This window comes from Trachurus trachurus (genome assembly GCF_905171665.1).
Source record: "Trachurus trachurus genome assembly, chromosome: 18".
NCBI classification, from domain to species: Eukaryota; Metazoa; Chordata; class Actinopteri; order Carangiformes; family Carangidae; genus Trachurus; species Trachurus trachurus.
The window spans coordinates 20,241,830-20,260,866 of NC_139909.1; the positions used below are offsets into that span (position 1 = coordinate 20,241,830).

General features: G+C 42.6%; 1 protein-coding gene across 1 annotated transcript in view; it reads left to right on the forward strand.

Moving 5' to 3' along the window:
* The window catches only part of LOC311001781 (glucosidase 2 subunit beta-like), a 139,155-nt gene that overhangs the window by 50,347 nt on the left and 69,771 nt on the right, over positions 1-19,037 (forward strand). Inside the window, exon 10 of the mRNA XM_083992938.1 lies at positions 7,895-7,964. Within this exon, the coding sequence (XP_083849064.1) occupies positions 7,895-7,964 (70 nt within the window). The remainder of the gene's footprint in view (positions 1-7,894; positions 7,965-19,037) is intronic.

The following is a 19,037-nucleotide window of genomic DNA, read 5'->3' on the forward strand; positions in this document are numbered from 1 at the left end:
CTCCTTTTTTTTTCTTTTTCTTTTTGCTTTCTCCCTCCTCGGTTTCCTTCTGTCACATACAACAGTCCTCGCAAAGAAATCTGAGAGTCTGGCTGCTGATCACTTAGCTGTTTCTTTAAATTTTTTTTTTTTGCATGACTACAGAACTTCTGCCGATCCATCTGATCCTCTTAGTTAAAATGCCAACATATGGATAAAAAATCTGTTTAAGCACAGACTGCAACATTTATAGCACTTAATGATTTGATTACAAGCTTTCGAGATCACACACAGAAACTTTAGCTGTGCTTCTTTTGCCAACTTTTGATATTTATTTCAAGGAACGAATAATTTCATTAACAAATGTGAAAAGTGCTTTTCTTTGTCAAACGCTGCTAATTTTACAAGATCGTCCACTTTTGTGTCGCGTGGTGATCCCATGTGCCTTCACCTTTTCAGCTTAGCTCAGCCTTCCGCTTTTCATTCAGCTGCACATTACAAAAATGTGCTGTATCAACCATAGAATAATACCACTAAATAATCACTTTTGTTGTTTCTTTCAGCTCTACTCAAACACCAGCGCCCCCCCCCTCCCAGACTCATATTTCTCAAGCCTCAATGATTGCCTTCACTGTTATTGGAAGGCTCGCTTCATTTCCCTCCCCAACATTCAATTTCATGGAGGGATGAGAAAATACTGCCTTTCCATGCTACTTATGAAGATTTGACACCACTACAGTATGCTTGCTTTGCCGCCGCCGCCGCTGCCACATCACCGCTCTCTCTCTCTCCTCTCCCTCCTCTCCCTCCTCCTCTCCCGCTCTCTTATTTAATAAACAGCGCACTTGCTTGACTTACAGTAGGTTTCCGCCTCGCCTTGCTCAGTGTGACGAGCAGCTGAATGGTGTCACAGTTAACAGGGGCGGCTCTGTTGCTCTGTTGTGACAACATTCGTTTGATGTAGAAGTGGTAGTCCTCGGCTGCCATGTTCTCCCCTTCTGCTCTTTTGCTTTCTTGTTCCTGCTCTGTCTGGATCTCACCGCTGTCACACATCGAGGAGTGGGGGGGGGGGGGGTAGAGGGGGGAGAGAAGCCAACTGGCATGACCTAAAAGTGTGACGGCGACACGCAAGCTGCCATTTCCCCCCCCCTTCTTCATCCAAACATGCGAACGTACACACGGAGAAATGCATAAATGTTAATTGGCTCTCGCTCTTGTCTGAACTGGGCGTCCTGGGATGCGGCGGTGATGTTTAAAAGATGCTGTGTGTTTTGTGCACGTGTGTGTCCTTCATTTCCATAAGATTGTGTGTTTTCATCAAGCTAAAGCACATATACATAAATCTGCCATATGTCCATGAAATTACAGCTGACTGGAGGTTCTACAGTCAAGTGTGCTGCTTAGAAAAAAACACACACACACACACTCAAACAAGGACCCGCCAACTTCAAAAGATACAGCCTTCTTCTCAGGTGGCCTTTTGACTCTACCGGTGCCATTTATAGTCTAAAAACATGGTATATCAGAAAGTGTGACTCACACTGGAGAAGGTGCAAAATGTGCAGCTGCGGCTGCCGTCGTAATCCTTCAGAGTATCAAACATGATCTCAACTCATGCGTGAAAGTAAAACATGATAACATATAATAATAGGAACATCGTCTCCCGGTGGAGGAGGATTTTGTTCGGAAGTGCCATTAAAATTAATCAAAAGATTCACTCGTTAAAACCACCATGACTCACTCTGTCACTCTTCTCGCTGTGAGCTGGAGATACAGAAGAGGAAAGCGCCAGCAGCCATGTATGGGATCGGAAAAAAGGAAAATCACTCGGGGCGTCTTTGTCCTCTGTTTGAACAGTGCCGCAGAAGGGATGGAGGGGGGTATTGGGGTGGTTGTGGTGGTGGGGAACCGGGGGGGAGGGAAAGGGGGTGGGGGGATAAGAGAGAAGAAGTTTCTCACAGCTGCCCAGCCTGAGGCCCAAAATCTGCGGCGCTTTTCCCCGTCGCCGCGTCACCAGCCATCCGTCCTCGCCTGTCATTATTTTACCTCTCGCAGCGCACACACGCCGTCTCCGAGGCGCACATATGCACATCCACACCGCCGCGCGCTGTCCTTTGTGCCGCCTTGATCTTCTCCTCGATGCTGCCAGCGTCACATCCTGAAACACGGCCAAACTTAAACAGAGTGGGGAAAAAAAAAAAAAAACGCGTCCAAGCAAATTTGTCTTCTTTGAAGAGAAATGCACTTCTTATTAAACTGCTACACCACATGATTAGTCTGTTAGAGTAGAAGCATGGGAAGTGTTGCTGTAATTAAAAAATAATTTGCACCTAGTTATTGTTCAATGTTCCAAACCTGTACTTGGCATCAGTATCAATCAGTGTCAGTCAGTGTCAGCTGAACTTGTCTGAGCTGTGATGCGCTCTGATTGGTGCTTATGTTCACTTCACTTAAACGGACCAACCACATTTCAGCATTAAATGATAGGGGTGGTAATCGCCAGAGGTCCTGCTATATGACAATTCTGTCCCGATATGATATTATTGCAATATTGACAGTTTTGCAATATGCTGAGATGTACTGGTATTGCAATTTATTTGCTTTTTTCAAATACAAATGATGTTTCTAAATGTAACATGTGTTTTTTCTAATAAGATAAACTTCCCAGTCTTTTCAGATTGATACTTGGCGTCTATGTATAGATACAATATTGCCATGCAAAATATCCCAATACTATGCTGTATTGATTTTTTCCGCCACCCCTATAGATAATAGCTGTATGGTGTGTTCACAGAGCCTATGGTCAGTAACTGACTTAGTAACCAAAGTAGAATGACAATTGATCTTGGAATAACCAATAATATGAAAAGAAGGAAGATTTAGGAATTTATAATTTCTTACTTAATGCAAATGAAAGCAGTACTGTATTTATCTCGCGGAAAACAATGAGAAAAAATTGGTGAGAAAAGAGCTACTCGGAAAATTTCCCCTTAAATTGTTCAAGAACAATGTAGGTTTCTTATTTGCTTGCTAACAAGCCAGTGTTGACACACTCACAGCTGCAAGTGAGAAATGGCAGAGGTGGTTTTGTGCAAATTGTTGGCTCCCAGTGGGCTGTAATCATTAGGGATTTGGTCACCAGCGTTTTTATCAGCACTGTTGAGCCAAAGTAGATTTGTGCTGCAGATTTCAAGCTGTGAGGCGAACTTTGACCGGCAAATACGAATCTTTTTGAGAATGAAGGTGGTCTTTCTTTAACCTTAATCTAGTAACTTCGTCGCCAGGTTGAGTTGACTGATCAGAAAGTCCTCAGTTCTTCTTAATGGAATAGTTACACGACTTCAGAAGGCACAAAAAACAAACAAACAGAAAAAAAAACAATTTTCCACTAAGTTTGAAGATGCAGTTTGCTGAATGTCGAGGTCCGCTGCGGGTCTCCTCCTCGTGGGGGTCTGCATCCCTGCATCCACCCCTCTGCGGCTGCGTTCCCGTCCCGGAGCTAAACTCTGCAAAGGCTTCCACAAATGTCACAGTCAAGTTCAGTTTGCATTAGCAACAGTGTCACGAAGCAGATGAGATTCCGGAGGCTCTGCAAACACTGCGCTCCTGCCACCTTTAGCATTAAACCGGGCACCTCTGCAGAGATACCGGCCGTGCCCCCCCCCTCCCCTCCCACCCAAACACTGCAGTCTCCACATAAACCCTAAATTTGACGTTGGAACAGCTGAAGCCTCCGTGTTAAATTGCAGCACTGGCCTCTCTCAAAATTAATAGAGAGCCGTTGGACTTTTAATACACTGAGAGTTGTGGCTTCATGGTCTGTGCCATCTGTTGTGTCGGGCTCTGTGGCAGTAACGTATCCATCAAAACCTGGACTCAGGTGAAACTTTGACGACCAATCCATCACCGCACTTCACCTCAGCCAGACATCGCCGACGGGCTAAAACAGCATCTCTAAGCCACTGGCTGAAAGAAAGAAGAAGAATCAGTCATTGCTACTTTTTACGAGCTATGTCTACCCACTACAAAACAGGGATGAATGTTATGCACAAAACATACACGGGAAGACATGTGTAGCGCACAAACACATGTTTCAAACAAGAAAAAAAAGCATGTGACGCATTAAATATTAAAAAAGATATTCCGTAAAATATGACACGTTCACCAACTGAGCATGCTGCTGAGGGAATTCAACATAACACACATAGAAGGAGGCCGTGTCTCTCCTACTTGGCTGTTATGAATGTAGGTCTGCCAAACTCAGCAGCCAACACAAAAAAAAAAGAAAAAGAAAAAACACAGAAAGTATTACATAAGTTCGGATTCTCTCCGATTTGAACCTTAAGTCGGTGCACACAGGCAGCATCGGTTCCTCTGATGTAAATGTGTATAGCCTTCAACTCCCTTGGAGCTTTTAGTCATTTATTTTGATTAGGGCTGTATTTATAAGATAAGTCTCTTAAGTTAGTCGCCTGGGAAGATGGGTTGGCGAGGATGGTGGTGGGGGAACAAAATGAAGTCTGTTTGATGATTATAAATTCAGAAATATCTGCTTGTCAATTAATTAGGTGCTTCCTGGGCATGTGCGCCCCTCTTTTCATTTGCTGGGCCCCGGCTCTCGGTGGACAAATACCCGCGGTGCACCCCATTGTATGTCTAAGCCGTTACACACATCTCCGGCAGCTGGGGAACGGAGAATAAAGATCCTTCAAAGGCAGACAGTTTTCAAGAGCGAGCCTCTGTTTTTCTGCGCCGGCTGATTTCTGGGAGAAGCGTACGAGGCTGCTTGAAGGCTTTACTCTGCTGGTGTCTCCTTCTTAGGCGCAAACAAGAACTGGAGAATGTGGACGTGGACATGAAAAGATAGGTAGACTGTGAGGACTGAGCTTGAAGTGATGCCTCCATTATTTCTGCCTCTCACAGTGAATCAGGAAATGTGCAGGAGGCTTATGTTGTCGAGGCCCCTCTGGCTGGGTGAGCAGTGACTATTATAAATATCATGACAGTGCTTAAGATATTTGTACCTGCACTCTTATACGGTAAGAACTGGCGATCCTGGGCCAGTTTTAACCCAAATGTGGCTTAGAACCAAACACATTTGAACATATTCATAGTAAATAAGTAATTTCTGATAATGTGAACAGTTAATCAAGTGGAAGATTAAATGATCTCCGAAAGGCATAAAGTTACAGATGGAACATTTCCTTTATATTTTAAACAATATAATCATCTTTTACATTTTCAAAATGAAAGAAAAGGAAAGGGGACTGCAGCAAAGGTTTGGGCCTCCTGCATACCTTGGTCAAAGTTATCTGGGTTTCCCCTTCTTTTGCAGGCTGCTGCTTTGTTTCCCCTTTTCAATCTAAAATTGTAGAAAACAAAAATAATACACTGATAGGCTATTGCTTAAAATATTGCAAAAGAGTGTTTCATGTTTATCTTTGTGCCTTTTGGAGATCATTTATCTTCCACTTGCTTAACTGTTCAAATTTTGACCGGGGGTGCCCAGAGTTTTGCATGCCCTCTATAAGTATACAAAGACTTACGCCCGTGGCATTTTGTCAGTTCATTCTGGTTGAACTGGCACGATCAGAGGATGGACTCCTTACGTGCCAGCGAGCTCATCGCAGCACAAAGAAACAATGTTCAGCAGACGTTTATGTGACAGGAGTCGGTTGGTAGGAAGGAGCCTTTCAGAACAAACTGTGTCACGTTCACATCCGAGCCAAATTAACAAGCTAATGAGTTTGCTAACTGATAGCGGGCTTGTTATCTCAGAGTGCTTTCTTTTCTGTCTTCATTTGATCATTTATTGAATGAAATGGTGTGCGATGGTGGAAATGAAAGCCAGGGGAAAGTAAAAAGAATGGTAGAAAGAAAGTAGATTGATTCTCCGAGGGGTTATTGTGACAGACTAGAGTTAGCGATTAGCTCTCCAGTGTTAGCTTAGACTTTTTTTGTTGGGGGCATTCTTTAATAACGTGGCAAAGAGTTAGGGTTAGGGTTCTTTTTATTTTGGCACCAGTAGATGGTTAAACTTAAAGAGGACTAAGGGTGAACTAGTTGTGACTTAGTGAATACAATGTCTTTTACAATTTGTGACACAATCGATCAAGAATTGTTTCAAGAAATCTATCAAAACCACAGAGCTGAACTCAGTAGATCAGAAATTCAGCTTCAAACTCGCAAAACTTTTTACTTTAAAGTTTTATTCTAAAAGTCTTGTCCAGCAGATAAGTCAGTTAGCCTACTTGTTTTCTTTAGCGATTAGCTCTCCAGTGTTAGCTTATACTTTTTTTGTTGAGGGCATTCTTTAATAACGTGGCAAAGAGTTAGGGTTCTTTTTATTTTGGCACCAGTAGATGGTTAAACTTAAAGAGGACTAACTAAGGGTGAACTAGTTGTGACTTGGTGAATAGCCTGTCTTTTACAATTTGTGACACAATCGATCAAGAATTGTTTCAAGAAATCTATCAAAACACAGAGCTGGACTCAATAGATCAGAAATTCAGCTTCAAACTCTCAAAACTTTTTACTTCAAAGTTTTATTCTAAAAGACTAAAAGTCCAGCAGAGTAAATCAGTCACATGTTGTCTTTAAAGCTTCAATATGTGCCTTCTGGAAGTCAAGCTAATGCTAACACCCACCCCCCTCTCTCTCCCTGCTCTGTGCTTGCTAGCCAGTGAGTCAGCCATAGTGAAGCCAAGAAGCCTCGGTGTGAGAGGAGTAGTGGACCAGAAATTGACTGACAGCTGTGAGCTCCCTACCCAGACTTTGACCCTCTCTGATTGATTAGAGGTGCGAGATCTGGAAACTTTTACAAAGGAGTATCACCTCTCTCACTCCTCCACACCAAGACGTGTTTTCCGGAGGAGGAGGAGGAGGACATAGTTAAGATACCGTTTGCTTTAAGGTTTTTTTGTATTCGGTCCAGTCTTTTCAAATATTCTGAACTGCAAATACTGCATGCAATGTCACATTGATGTTAAGCAGGTTTTTGTTCCCTTCAGAGGTGGTGAGTCACATTGCATTTGGCGACGCCTCTCACTTGCACAGTTGAGTTTACAGTCTGGTTTCCACTGAAGGAAAAACTGACAGCATGTAGCATGCGACAAGTCATCAAATCAGACCTATATTTCCTCTGCCCCATATGTGGGAATTTTGTTATATTCAGTCCCCGTCGGCATCATGAATGCTACAGAAAGAATGGATGTTTTGCACAGTGTTTTTACTGTTCTCTTTAAAAAAAAAAAAGACAGAGAGAATGCCTACAAGCATCAACAAGAAGATATACAGTAGCACAACTGTGATAACAAACATTTTTCTAACCTAAGGTAGATTCCCATCTACAAATAAATTTCAATATTTTGATATTCGGTATATCAATATTTTACCACTGTGTCTTGGCAATCAGGGATATTTACTCTTGTAGGCATGCAGGGATCATTACCCTCTAACGCCATCCGCAAGGTGAGGATACAATGTGACTTGGATCTTTCTAAATGAACGTGGCGTCTTAAAAGGAAAATTAAAGACCTAAAATTGTTTTGGCTCTGCCTGTTTTTCCCCCGTGACCTAAAACAGAACACTAGCATCCAGGCATGTTGTCTTTCATCATTAAACTGTCTTCCAAAGGCTCCAGGGAGCCTCCTAGAGCACAGAAAGGAGCCTTGTATTTTGCAACATCAAGCGCACAGTGTCTGCTGGGAGGCGCGTATTAGAGTCATGGACATGAGCTGGAGGAATCACTTTCTCTGTCTCACACACACACACACACACACTCACACACACACACACGCTCGCTGGCTTTTGTTGTCGCTGTATACATTAATGCAGGTGATACCCAAGGTCTTATAAGTGTATAGATCTTTGACCTTGTTTTCTCTCCCTCTCTGCTTCCATTATGTGCCTGTAGATCAAAGACACACACGGTGCACCAGACAGTCCTGTCGCTGAGGATCCTCATTTAATGGCAGCTGACAGAGGTAAGTTATTAAACCCAACTGTCACCATCTCTACCTGCACCTCTCCTCTGAACCTACCTGCCTGAAACCCCTCTGTTCTTCTTGTTATCCTGTATACACAAGATCGGTTTACATCGTCTGCATGTATATACTGTATGTGACGCTTTATGGATACCCAGCGCTACCCACAGCTTTAAGATTTGATTTCCTGATGAACCTTTGATAAACCTCGAGTTAAACACCGAAGATGTAACACATGCATGTTGATGGCAAAATGGTTCACCAATGGGAGAGGAGTGACAGGAGCAAATGATAGCATTGGTCTGGGAGGTGTGGAGTAGCAAAATATGAACACACAAACGTATACTAATTAAAGGTCCCGCATGTAAAGTGACATGGTGGGATTGTCATTTCTGTTTTGAGTATATACAGTAGCCGGGTTATGTTATATATGAATACTGGGAAAGAATGAAAGTGCTCAGTCCACAAAGAAGTGCACACAGGCTGTACTCAGAAACTATGCCTTTTAATGAGCCAACAGGACTTCCTTAACTTTGTGATGTCACAAGGAATTGCTTACCAAGCTGGGCCCACTCTCTCCCACTGCCCAGCCTTGAAGTACTCATTTAATTTAATTTCATAACCTTTATTTAAACTCGGAGATATATTGAGGAGTAACCTCATTTACAATATAGCCGAGATGAAACACAAAACATATAAGGACAGAAGACATTTGAAACATACAAAAGCATAACAGAATACTAGAACTTGCTTTCTCTTAGTGTTTACCTGAAATCAGCTACAGTATTATTCCAGGGTTTTTTCCTGCATAGAGAATTTGGTGGCGGCCGCCATGCAGCACTACATTTCTCACCGCCACCAGCCTGGCTGTTTACTTGTCACCCAGGATGTTTCAATGTCCCACATCCTTGAGTTTTACAGGTGCATCTCAATAAACTAGAATATCATGTCTATTTCCAGGAGTTCAAGTCAAATAACCCCAACCAAGTATTGAGGGCATATACAGTAGACAGACTTACTTTTCAGAATGCCAACATTTTCATATTTTTTAATTGGTCTTTTTTGTTATATTCAATTTTTTTGAGATTCTGAATTTTAGGTTTTCATTAAATGTAAGCCAAAACCATTAGAAATAAAATAATTTAATTATTTTATTTCTATGCATTCTGTGTGTAATGGTTCTATATAATGTATAAGTTTCACTTTTTGAATTGAATTGATATAAATAAACGTTTCCATGATATTCTAATTCATTGAGATGCACCTGTACACTGCAGACATGTCCTGCGAGCCCCCTGCGAAAACCCTGTATTCAGTCATTCAGAAAACAGTCAAGCCTGAGGTAAGATCTCAACACTTTAAATAAAACACAGGAAACTGTAAAAATACTAGACCTGTTAGATTAAAAAAAAGTCCTTGGTAATGTAGGATTCACTGTTAATCACAAGAAGATATATTGTAGCAATGAAATGTAGCATTACCTTTCCGAGATCTGTCGCTCAGAGGAAACGCAGGTGTTGCATTCAGTCAACTTTGACAAGGACACACACAGAGAATTGATAGTAACAGGTGGTCCTATTGAGTTCAGTGGCTGCTATCAATGTGCTGAAAACCAAGCTACAACCAGCCAGTTTGACACACACACACACACACATGCAATAGGTTGAGTGCTTCTAGTTGTTTTTTGTAACAGATTGGTGCTGGTTATGCATCATTCAGTTCCAACTCTGAATACGCAATATATACAGAAGCCTGATGCAGTAGGCTACCCTTCTGATAATTTATTAAAAGATTAATATTTGTCGAATGTAAATGCCTTGCTGGTATTTTTATACTACGACTGGGCAGGGCTCCACAGTGCAAAATGTACAAATTCTCAACATAGTGACTTTAACTGGACAATAAAAATAAAAATATGAATATTTTAATAGATAAATAAAACAATAACTGTCTATGGTGACAGTTTGTAACAGGAGCATGCCAAGAAATCTAGCAATGTGCCAAAAAAAATGCATGGAAGACGACTACTGTGACTGCCAGCTACTAAACATGGATGTACCGTAAATAATGCATAATGGTAATGAATTGAGATGGCGTCCAACAGAAATTAGGTTTGAAAATGATTTATAAGGACGGAAATGCATTTATTAGGCTTCAAGGATGCCCACAATGTGTTTTGGTGAGAGCGTGAATGTAAATATAGATCCATGAACACATGTACAAAATGTTTGCTGCTATTGATTCGTATGGATGAGTGTATTATATACCATTCCTGGGTGTTTGATATCCCCTGGAACGGTTTTCGAAAACATCATTTGCACCTTGGAAATGCACAGGCACAGGAGCTGAGAGGGAATTCAACAGCAAATTTAGCTACCCAAAATATTCTATTGAACAGAAGTACCCTGGCATACCTAGAAGCTTGGCTATTGTGTGAAAAATAACAAACAGATTATCCATGCATAAGAGAGCTTTGTTTACCATACCTCCTGCACCTATTCCTTTGGCCATAGCTCCAAACAAATCTAAGTGAGAATGCACTTAGCGTCGATGTGTGGCTGATGCAGGAGAGATGAGGGGGGGGTTTGTGCGTTTCATGTTTTTTTTTTGTTTTTCAAGGTGATGCAGCTAGTTTATTCCCCCTTCACACCACCAGCATATTATCGCGCTCCAGCTGCTGTGGGGAGACAGGCCCAGGTATTTATGGCTAGCATAAAAAAGTGTGTGCATTCCCTGTCACCTTCCAGCGCCAGATTTACGGCACATTTGACAAACACACTGAAATAATAAAAAAAAAAAAAAGGAGGAGGAGTGTTCGATTTGTATAGGAGTTTAGAGCCTGTCTGTTGTGCGTGTGCTCCCAGTGGATTCTGCTGTTAGTACATGTGTGTGTGCATGTGTCTCGCTGTCTATGCGCACCAACCCCCCCGCTGTGTGAGAATGTGTCGATCTGTCTGCCTGCGTGCGCATGTGTTGTGCCTGTGTGTGTGCGAGCGAGTGTGTGCACACCGAGCCTGCCTGCTCTGAAACACCAGCAACAGATAACAGATGGTCCCCCTGCATTAGAAGTGTTTTATTTCCCTGCGGAAGCCAGATATGTCAAAAATAAGCATGTGCAACATTAGTCATTTGGAATATTCATGCCCCTGCCGTCCGATGGTTTCCTTTTCACAGCCAAAATACCACCAGCCCAATTCTCCTAAGGAAGTGGTTGAGGGGGGAGAATGAGGAGGGGAGAAGTGAAATAGCAGTCATCAGCTGAACTGATAAGGGGGGAGAAAGGCTGAGGCCTACATGCAGGCTTTAATGGAGGAGTTTTTCTCTTTTTTTTTCTTTTCCTCCTGGCCGCTTTTTTAGCACGCCGGCGCTGTAATTAAAAAGCAGTCTACAGTCTGTAGATGTAGATGTGTTCATATTAAGAACCAGCACCCCCCAGTCTCCAGCGCCATCAGAGACAGTGATGTGAATATGCACACATGTCCATATGCCTGTCTGGCTGCACACATGTACACACACACACACACACACAACATAGCGATTTGCACCCATGTTAAATAACCTCATCTATTGGATGGAGCCTCTTCTGCATCTCTTCATAGACTCATCTCTGGGAGTCCTCTCCTCTCCTCTCCTCTCCTCGCCTCTCCTCTCCTCTCCTCTCCTCTCCTCTTCTCTTCTCTTCTCTTCTCTTCTCTTCTCTTCTCTTCTCTTCTCTTCTCTTCTCTTCTCTTCTCTTCTCTTCTCCTCTCTTCTCCTCTCCTCCTCTCCTCTCCACCTCCATCTCTTTAACCACCCAGATCCTCTGTAGCTTCAGTCTCTTTAATCTCTCTTCCTCCTCCTCTCCTCCAAGTCTCTCTAACCCACCACCCCCCACCACACACACACACACACACACACACCGTCTCCCACTGTTGAGCGCGGCTGCCATCCTTGTCCTCGACGGCGGACATGGACATGCATCATTATCAGGCCTGATTAACCATCCACGTAGTTGGCAGTGCCGGCCCCCACCAGGGGCCAATGGCATGGTTTTTCCTACCGCTGAAAACATGAATTTTCAGCAGCACTTTCTCACTCGCCGTGGTCCCTCATGATCAGGGTTAATTCGTGGCAGCATGTGTGAATGGTGTAGAAAAAGAAGAGCGGAGGCAGAAAAGGAGGAGGAAAAGCTACCAAACAGTAGTGCACTGCTTATCGCAGAAATGCAATATAATTTATTCAGGAATATGCAAATCCAACAATCACTCTGCCTTGTTTACCGAAGGGACCTGCTGATTCAGAGTCTGAAAGAGAGAGAGAGACAGAGAGAGAGAAACAATCCCAACCAGAGAGAGAGAGGGAGAGAGAGAGAGACATAGAGTGAGTGCACAAAGGCAGCCACCAGCAACCAAATCAGTGGTTTTCCTTTGAATCAGGAAACGAAGGGTGTCGGGCAATTTCTTGGTTGTTTCACAGCTTCAAAAACCTTTAAAATGTATTCCATTGAGTCAGGATTGTTTACATTAAGAGCGACTGGTTCTGGCAGGACACGTTGTCACATATATACTTACTGTATAATGCCTATAAAGCATTAAAATCGGATGTTTAACAGCTACCAAGATGCATCTGTAACACTGAGCACAGAGGAAATCTTGTTTACTTATCATGTGACCTGTAGCGCTATAGGGTCAAAAAATCCTATGCATACTGTAAATATTAAAAGAATTTGAGAAGCCACATTTTGAAAGGATTATACATCTTTTTATGTTTCTGTATTAGCAGAAATACATTAGAATCAATAAAATCAATACATTTGAAATCAAAAGGAAGTGATTGAACATTTAAAAATAGTGGAGAGCATAAAAACTAGTACTGAGCCTCAACAAAAGATAAAACCAGAAAAAGCCTTTTGACAAAAGAAGGTTTTAAAAGGGGTTTTAAAGGAGATCACAGATTCCTCTGTCCTGATTATTCGTTGTTCATAGGATCCATGTTTCTGATGCCCATTGTTTCAGGCATTAAAATGTCCTGAACCTGTGGATACTTGTTTTACATCATAGCAGTGGAAGGCGTGTTGAATAAATAAATAAACCCAAGGTGTTGTAAGCTGATAAGAGTTTTTTTTTTTTACCATGCTATAAAGGGCTAGAGGGATATCTAATGATGTTTGACTGACACATATGAATCAGGAGCTTTGAAGCGGTTTGCAGCTCTGGGAAGATAAGCTACCGAAAAAGTGAGCAAATATTTTCTGTGGCAATGAGATCCTAGAATAGGTGGTTAGAGAAATAATAATAATTAAAGCCGCGAGCGGCGATGATCGGGCCCTCGCGACTCCGCGCCACCGCGGGGCCTGAGGCACGCGGGGGCTGTGGTGAGAAGGGAGAAAAACCCTGGCAGGAGCAAAAAAACGCAATATTTCGTTCATCCACCAGGGGGCGGTAACCAAATGTAGGCAGATGAGCTCAGGGGCGGACCTTCATCACACACGTGAAGTTTCGAGCAAATCGGAAAAAGCATGAAGGAGTTATGATGAGTTAATGGTTCATCCACTAGGGGGCAGTAATGGGATGCGTGCAGGTGTGTTCAGGGTCAGTCCCTCATCACACATGTGAAGTTTGGAGTGAATCGGACAAAGCATGAAGGAGTTATGAGCAGTTAAAGGTCCGTCCACCAGGGGGCAGTAATGGGATGTTTACAGGTGTGTTCAGGGTCAGCCCCTTATCACACATGTGAAGTTTTGTGGAAATCGGACAATGTTGATGTAAAATATGCCACTTCCTGTTTCCACTAGGGGGCAACATGAGTGAGATCGCCTATGAGCATATGGAGACGTTGAGGTCATGACCCTGGACCTGTGTACCAATTTTCATGTTGATACGAGTTCATTAAAGCCATCATAAAGCCAAACGTATTGTCATGGCGAGGAATGGTGGCCGCGTCGCCACACGGACGCCATTACTCGTAGCTTCACAGTGTTCATGATGTGGCTTCACCACCTTAGTCTGCATGTTGTAGAAGTGGAATGGAGTTGATGGGGTCAACTATGTGGCATCAGTACACGTTAAGGTAAAACCTGGCCACTTCCTGTTACCACCGGGGGGCGCTATGAGTGAAGTAGGAAATTAATATATGGGGACGTTCAGGGCGGAGCCGTCATCATGTCCAGCAAGTTTGAAGTTGATCGGATAAAGTATGTGGGCGTTAGAGCTGTTCGAAGGTGAAATGGCGAGGAAACGAAAAGTCGCCAAAATCCTCAAGGCCCCAGAAGCCACGCCCTTTGACCTAGAGACCTGCGGAGCACAACTTTTGATCAGAGTGGCATCTCGGTGGTCTCTAGCCAATTTGAAGTCAATCGGACGAAATCCCTAGGAGAAGATAGATCAAACAGGTCAAAAATTCAAATCAAAATGGCCGACTTCCTGTTGTGATTTCACCATGACATAAGAGGCTTTTTTGTGTGTCTTGCCATGTTCTATAAGCTCACCAAATTTCATTCGTCTAGGTGACACACAAAGGCGGGGCTGATGTTTTGAAATTTTCTAGGGGGCGCTATTTAGCCATTTGGCCACGCCCATTTCCAACGACTTTAAAATATCAAATTTTTCGCCAGTCCTGATGTGCATGCCAAAATTTACGCGTTTTGGGGCATGTTGAAGCCTCCAAAAATGCGATCCTTTTGAGAGAAAAAGAATGAAAGAATAATAATAAACAGAGCAATTACAATAGGGCTTTCGCTGGGCGACTTGCAGTCGCCGCTCGGGCCCTAATAAAAAACAGTCATTAACAGTGTATATAATATGACATGCAATTATTATCCAGTGTTTGGAACATGATTCATACTGACTTGAAGCAGATATAAGAAGCAGATACAGTACATTTTAGCCGAGCTGCTTTCTCTTTCCCCCACCGGTAGCTAAGAGATGCACAGTGTTGCATGTCATATTCAATTTCTGCTCTTCATTGTCTCAGGGTTGTAGAAATGGGCACGAGTTCCAGCCATTTCCTGACTCCCTGCTTAGAGCCCAATTAGCCCTGTTGTATTGATTTCTCTGCACCGCATTGCATGTGCTTTTCCAGGTGAGTCCCTGCAGCCAGCGCCGGCGTATGGAAAGACAACAATTATCCCCTCTAACAGAATCTCCGAGGCCACACAAAAGCAAGCAGGGCTCAGAAAATTGATCTCTTAAGGCTTTTTGAGCCTTTGTGTGGATGAGCGGACAAAGGCGACTCGGTGTTGTCCGCGGAAAAGACTTCCAGCTACAATACGTAACTTTTGGATGTCAAAACGCTCTAATTATAATCTTAAAACTCGTTTTTTTTTAGGGTTTTTTTTTTCAGGTGACCTTAACTGAAACAGAGAGGGATGAAACCTGCCCTGTGAAAAGGACAAACCACATTAAGCTGGGTCCAAGGGTCCATGTGCATATTAGTATGAAATTGGCTGAAATGGGCTCTTCAATGGTGCTTGGTAGCCATGCACCATTTGCAGCGGCTCCGGTCGTGAACCAGGTCATAGCTTGATTTTAATTTGATTTTAATGACAAATACTGTAGTACATACACATGCAGTTAGAAAAAAAAACTTTGACTTGTTTGGGCTTGTTCCTCTGTGTGGAAGCCTTCAGTCTTCTATTCATATTTGACAGATATACTCAGAGTTTCACAGTTTCACAGTCACATTTCAGCTTTTTCCACATAGGAAGTCTATTTATTATGACAGCTTTATCTCTTATTTACTTACAGAATGCATTTTTGTTTTTACAGATTTAAGTGTACAGCGCAGTTCTTCAGTTTTTCACACTTTCAGGTTTTATTTGTGTTATTGTACAAGGGGGGAGAAGCATTGAAATCTAAAGTCAGCTAATGACGGCACATCAGTCGCTGCAATTCCACTGACTTTTAAAAAGAAAAAAATTGGTTGAGGGAAATATATTTATTCAGGCTGTCCAAATTACTTGCGAATCACTGCAATGTAAATCCCTGTGCTGAATTATAAGCAGACAGGAATCATCATTACTCCTAAAATACCCTGTGGTTTTCAACATAAGCAGTTGCTACAAGTTCTTGCCCCCTCGCTTGTCATGGGAATAACCCAACTTTCCCCCCACTTCCCAATCTTTTATCCCGATTCTTAAACGGTTGAAAGGTTCGCTCGTTTTTCTTGGGAATATATGTCATATCCACAATGTGATGCTAATCTGCTGCTGTCATACACCCCCACCACTATGCTATTTTTGCAACACACATGTTGCCTGAGAGGTCAGCGGCATAGCAGGGTTCTTACTAGGTCGAACTGCTCGGAGGCAGAAGTTAATTTCCAACTCAACAGAGATAAATGACTTTGCTTTGACCTCCCTTGCTCGCTGGCACAACAAAGACATTGTGCTTTTCTCGGAGACTGACTCACTAAACATCTTCTGATTTAAAGCAGCTTCTTCTTTACTTGTTGTTTTAAACGGTTGGATTTGATAAACTGTTTCGTCGTCTGTTGTTAGATTGTGATTAAAAAGTACATTTACACGTGCGTTACTAGTTTAGATCTCCATGTTATTAACATAATAAGATTTCATTTTTAACTTCTAATTGGGGATAAAGTGATTAAATTCTGCCTGAACCGACCCTCCCCCCGCTTGGTTACTGTCGCTATGCTCGTCTTACTTTCTCTTCCGCCATGACATAGTGATAACAGTGGCAGATGTGTCATTTCATTTTTTTCTTTTTCTTTTTTTTTTGAGTTGAACCTGGTTGAAGTTGACTGGAAAATTCACATGTACAACTCTGACACATAAAGTAAAATGGACAAACACACTCCAGCATGTTAAAATAGAAGGTCACCTCCTCCATGATCAGTTATAACTCTTGGTATTATTGGTTTTTAATTGTTAACGGTTATATATTGCTATGGTTACAGGACAGGTGGGGAAAAACATGAACATAGAGGGACATAGAAAACAACTTATTAGGCAGATGTGTCATACAAATTCATGTTTACGTTTAAAACAGCGCTGACATCGGCACTAGGCAGGTAACTTTTCATTTCTCTGCTGCTTTTAGTTGCTACTTGGCTAATTAAGCTCCTGTTACATCTGAGATTCGCTGGAAAACAACATCTCCGGCTGGTAATTTAATGTTTCCAGTTCACTTGTTTGAAGATAATAATGCTGTAAAAATGGCTTCAAATACTGCAGGAAATATCACTGCATACAATTGCACAACACTACTATAGGTAGCCAAACATGTTTCAAGAAGCAGATAAACACACTATTGTGTCAAATCCTTCAGCTGTAGAAATATGCAAATTCTTATTTCCTATTTATCCTAAAATATTCCAAATATTGCAGTGTTGTTGTGTTGCGTCATTGCAGAATATAATCGAATTTTTGAATAATGTGCAAAAAGTACAGAGCGAATTCATTTCTGCCACCTTTTATTGCAGCTGGATTCAGTGTCATCGTTTTTCAATGTCAAAGCCATTTTCTAATATTTATTAGACAGTAAGTTCCAGCTGTACCAAGTCTCACTTCAAACACACGTTGTGCAGCTGCGACGCAATATTTCTTAGCATCTGATAAGTAAGAAAAAAGTGCACAAATAATAAAATGAACACCCCCGTCGTGTAAATTTTCTCAGCGGGATGAGAATTGTGGGGATTGTTTTGGATTCTTTGTGCTTCAGAAAAGACTCCCAGTCACTGATTGTGATATTTCCAAGGATGGCCAAAGCAAAAAACGTGAAAAAAGGGCGCCTGTGACCTGCAGGGCCCCTTATTTCTCCCATTCTGCTTTCCATTCTGTGTGCGCCCTGCCTGACCCTCCATTACAGTGCACACACATAGAAGACACATTGCAGGTTCATTATATTTTGCCGAGAGCTCCAGAAAACCAACCAATTCTCATACAGCACATTGTCCCAGGTTCGGTATGTGCCAGTTACTTCTGTTTTGACACGGTCTTCGTATGCACCTCGATATATGTACAGCATTTCAGCACAAGGTGACTCTTAAAATAATACAAGACCTTCCTTACAGTACAGTAAAACCCTTAAAAATTCAGCTGATGTTTTTTTTTTTTTTTTGCTCTTGCTGTACATACTCCCAAAAACAAATATGCACCGCAAGGAATCAAATGACCACAAGCCAAATGACACACAGTATAAACCAGAGGCTTCAGGGTTCCCTAGGGCATCTGGGAGCAGGGACAGCTACTTACTTCTCCCCGCGTAAACACGAGGTACTATTTGTGGTGGAAACAACACCTTAACCAGTCAATGGAAGACTGTAATCATGCAAGAAACTTCCATTTCCACATCCTCAGTGGAATTACCCCCCTCTTGCAACCATCACCCCGCATGGAGGGCACTGCGAAAAGCCTGTCATCTGATACGCTGCTCGCTGTGGACTCTTGGATGTGTCTGGCTATATTTAACACAGAGGGTGTACATGCTGTAAGTGACCATTATGCTCTCAATTATCACTATGTAGCCCCTCCCTCCCTGCCCACTATGCAGCAGTAGCACTTATTAGGGGGGCCATACTTGCGGCTCACCCACACAGTTCACCTTCAGCCCACATTTGGCAGGTAATGAGCTTGACGAAAGGGGACGGCGGTGGACATACCTCCTGTCAGAGATCGTTGACCCCGGTGAATGCCAGCGTGGCTGTTTGTATTGATGTATGACTCTAAAATCATGGCAAAAAGATTATTATTCAAACACTAATTGACCTCAATCCTTTGGGGATGGGGGGGGTTCTTATGGATGTCAGCGTGGTGTATGACACATTTCTTCTGTCTTTTTTCTTAGAGATGCGGGGCTCAGTTAGCATTAGTGTCGCGGATTGAAAGCTGACAGCATCAAAGTGCCTATAAACCCCTCGCATTCACTGCATGTCGCGCTGTGTGAGCTGCGGGTCTGTGCATCGTTTCATGCCATATTCTGATTGGCTGGATTGTAAATGTGGGTTCCAGCGAGCAAGCCACACTGCGGGATTTAGATCTTACAGTCTCAGAAAGCGGATGCAGCGCGTGTTTGGTTTTCAAAGTTTGAACTTGAATCGGGGTGAACGCTCGTAATTATCAAGCCTGACCAGAAAGTT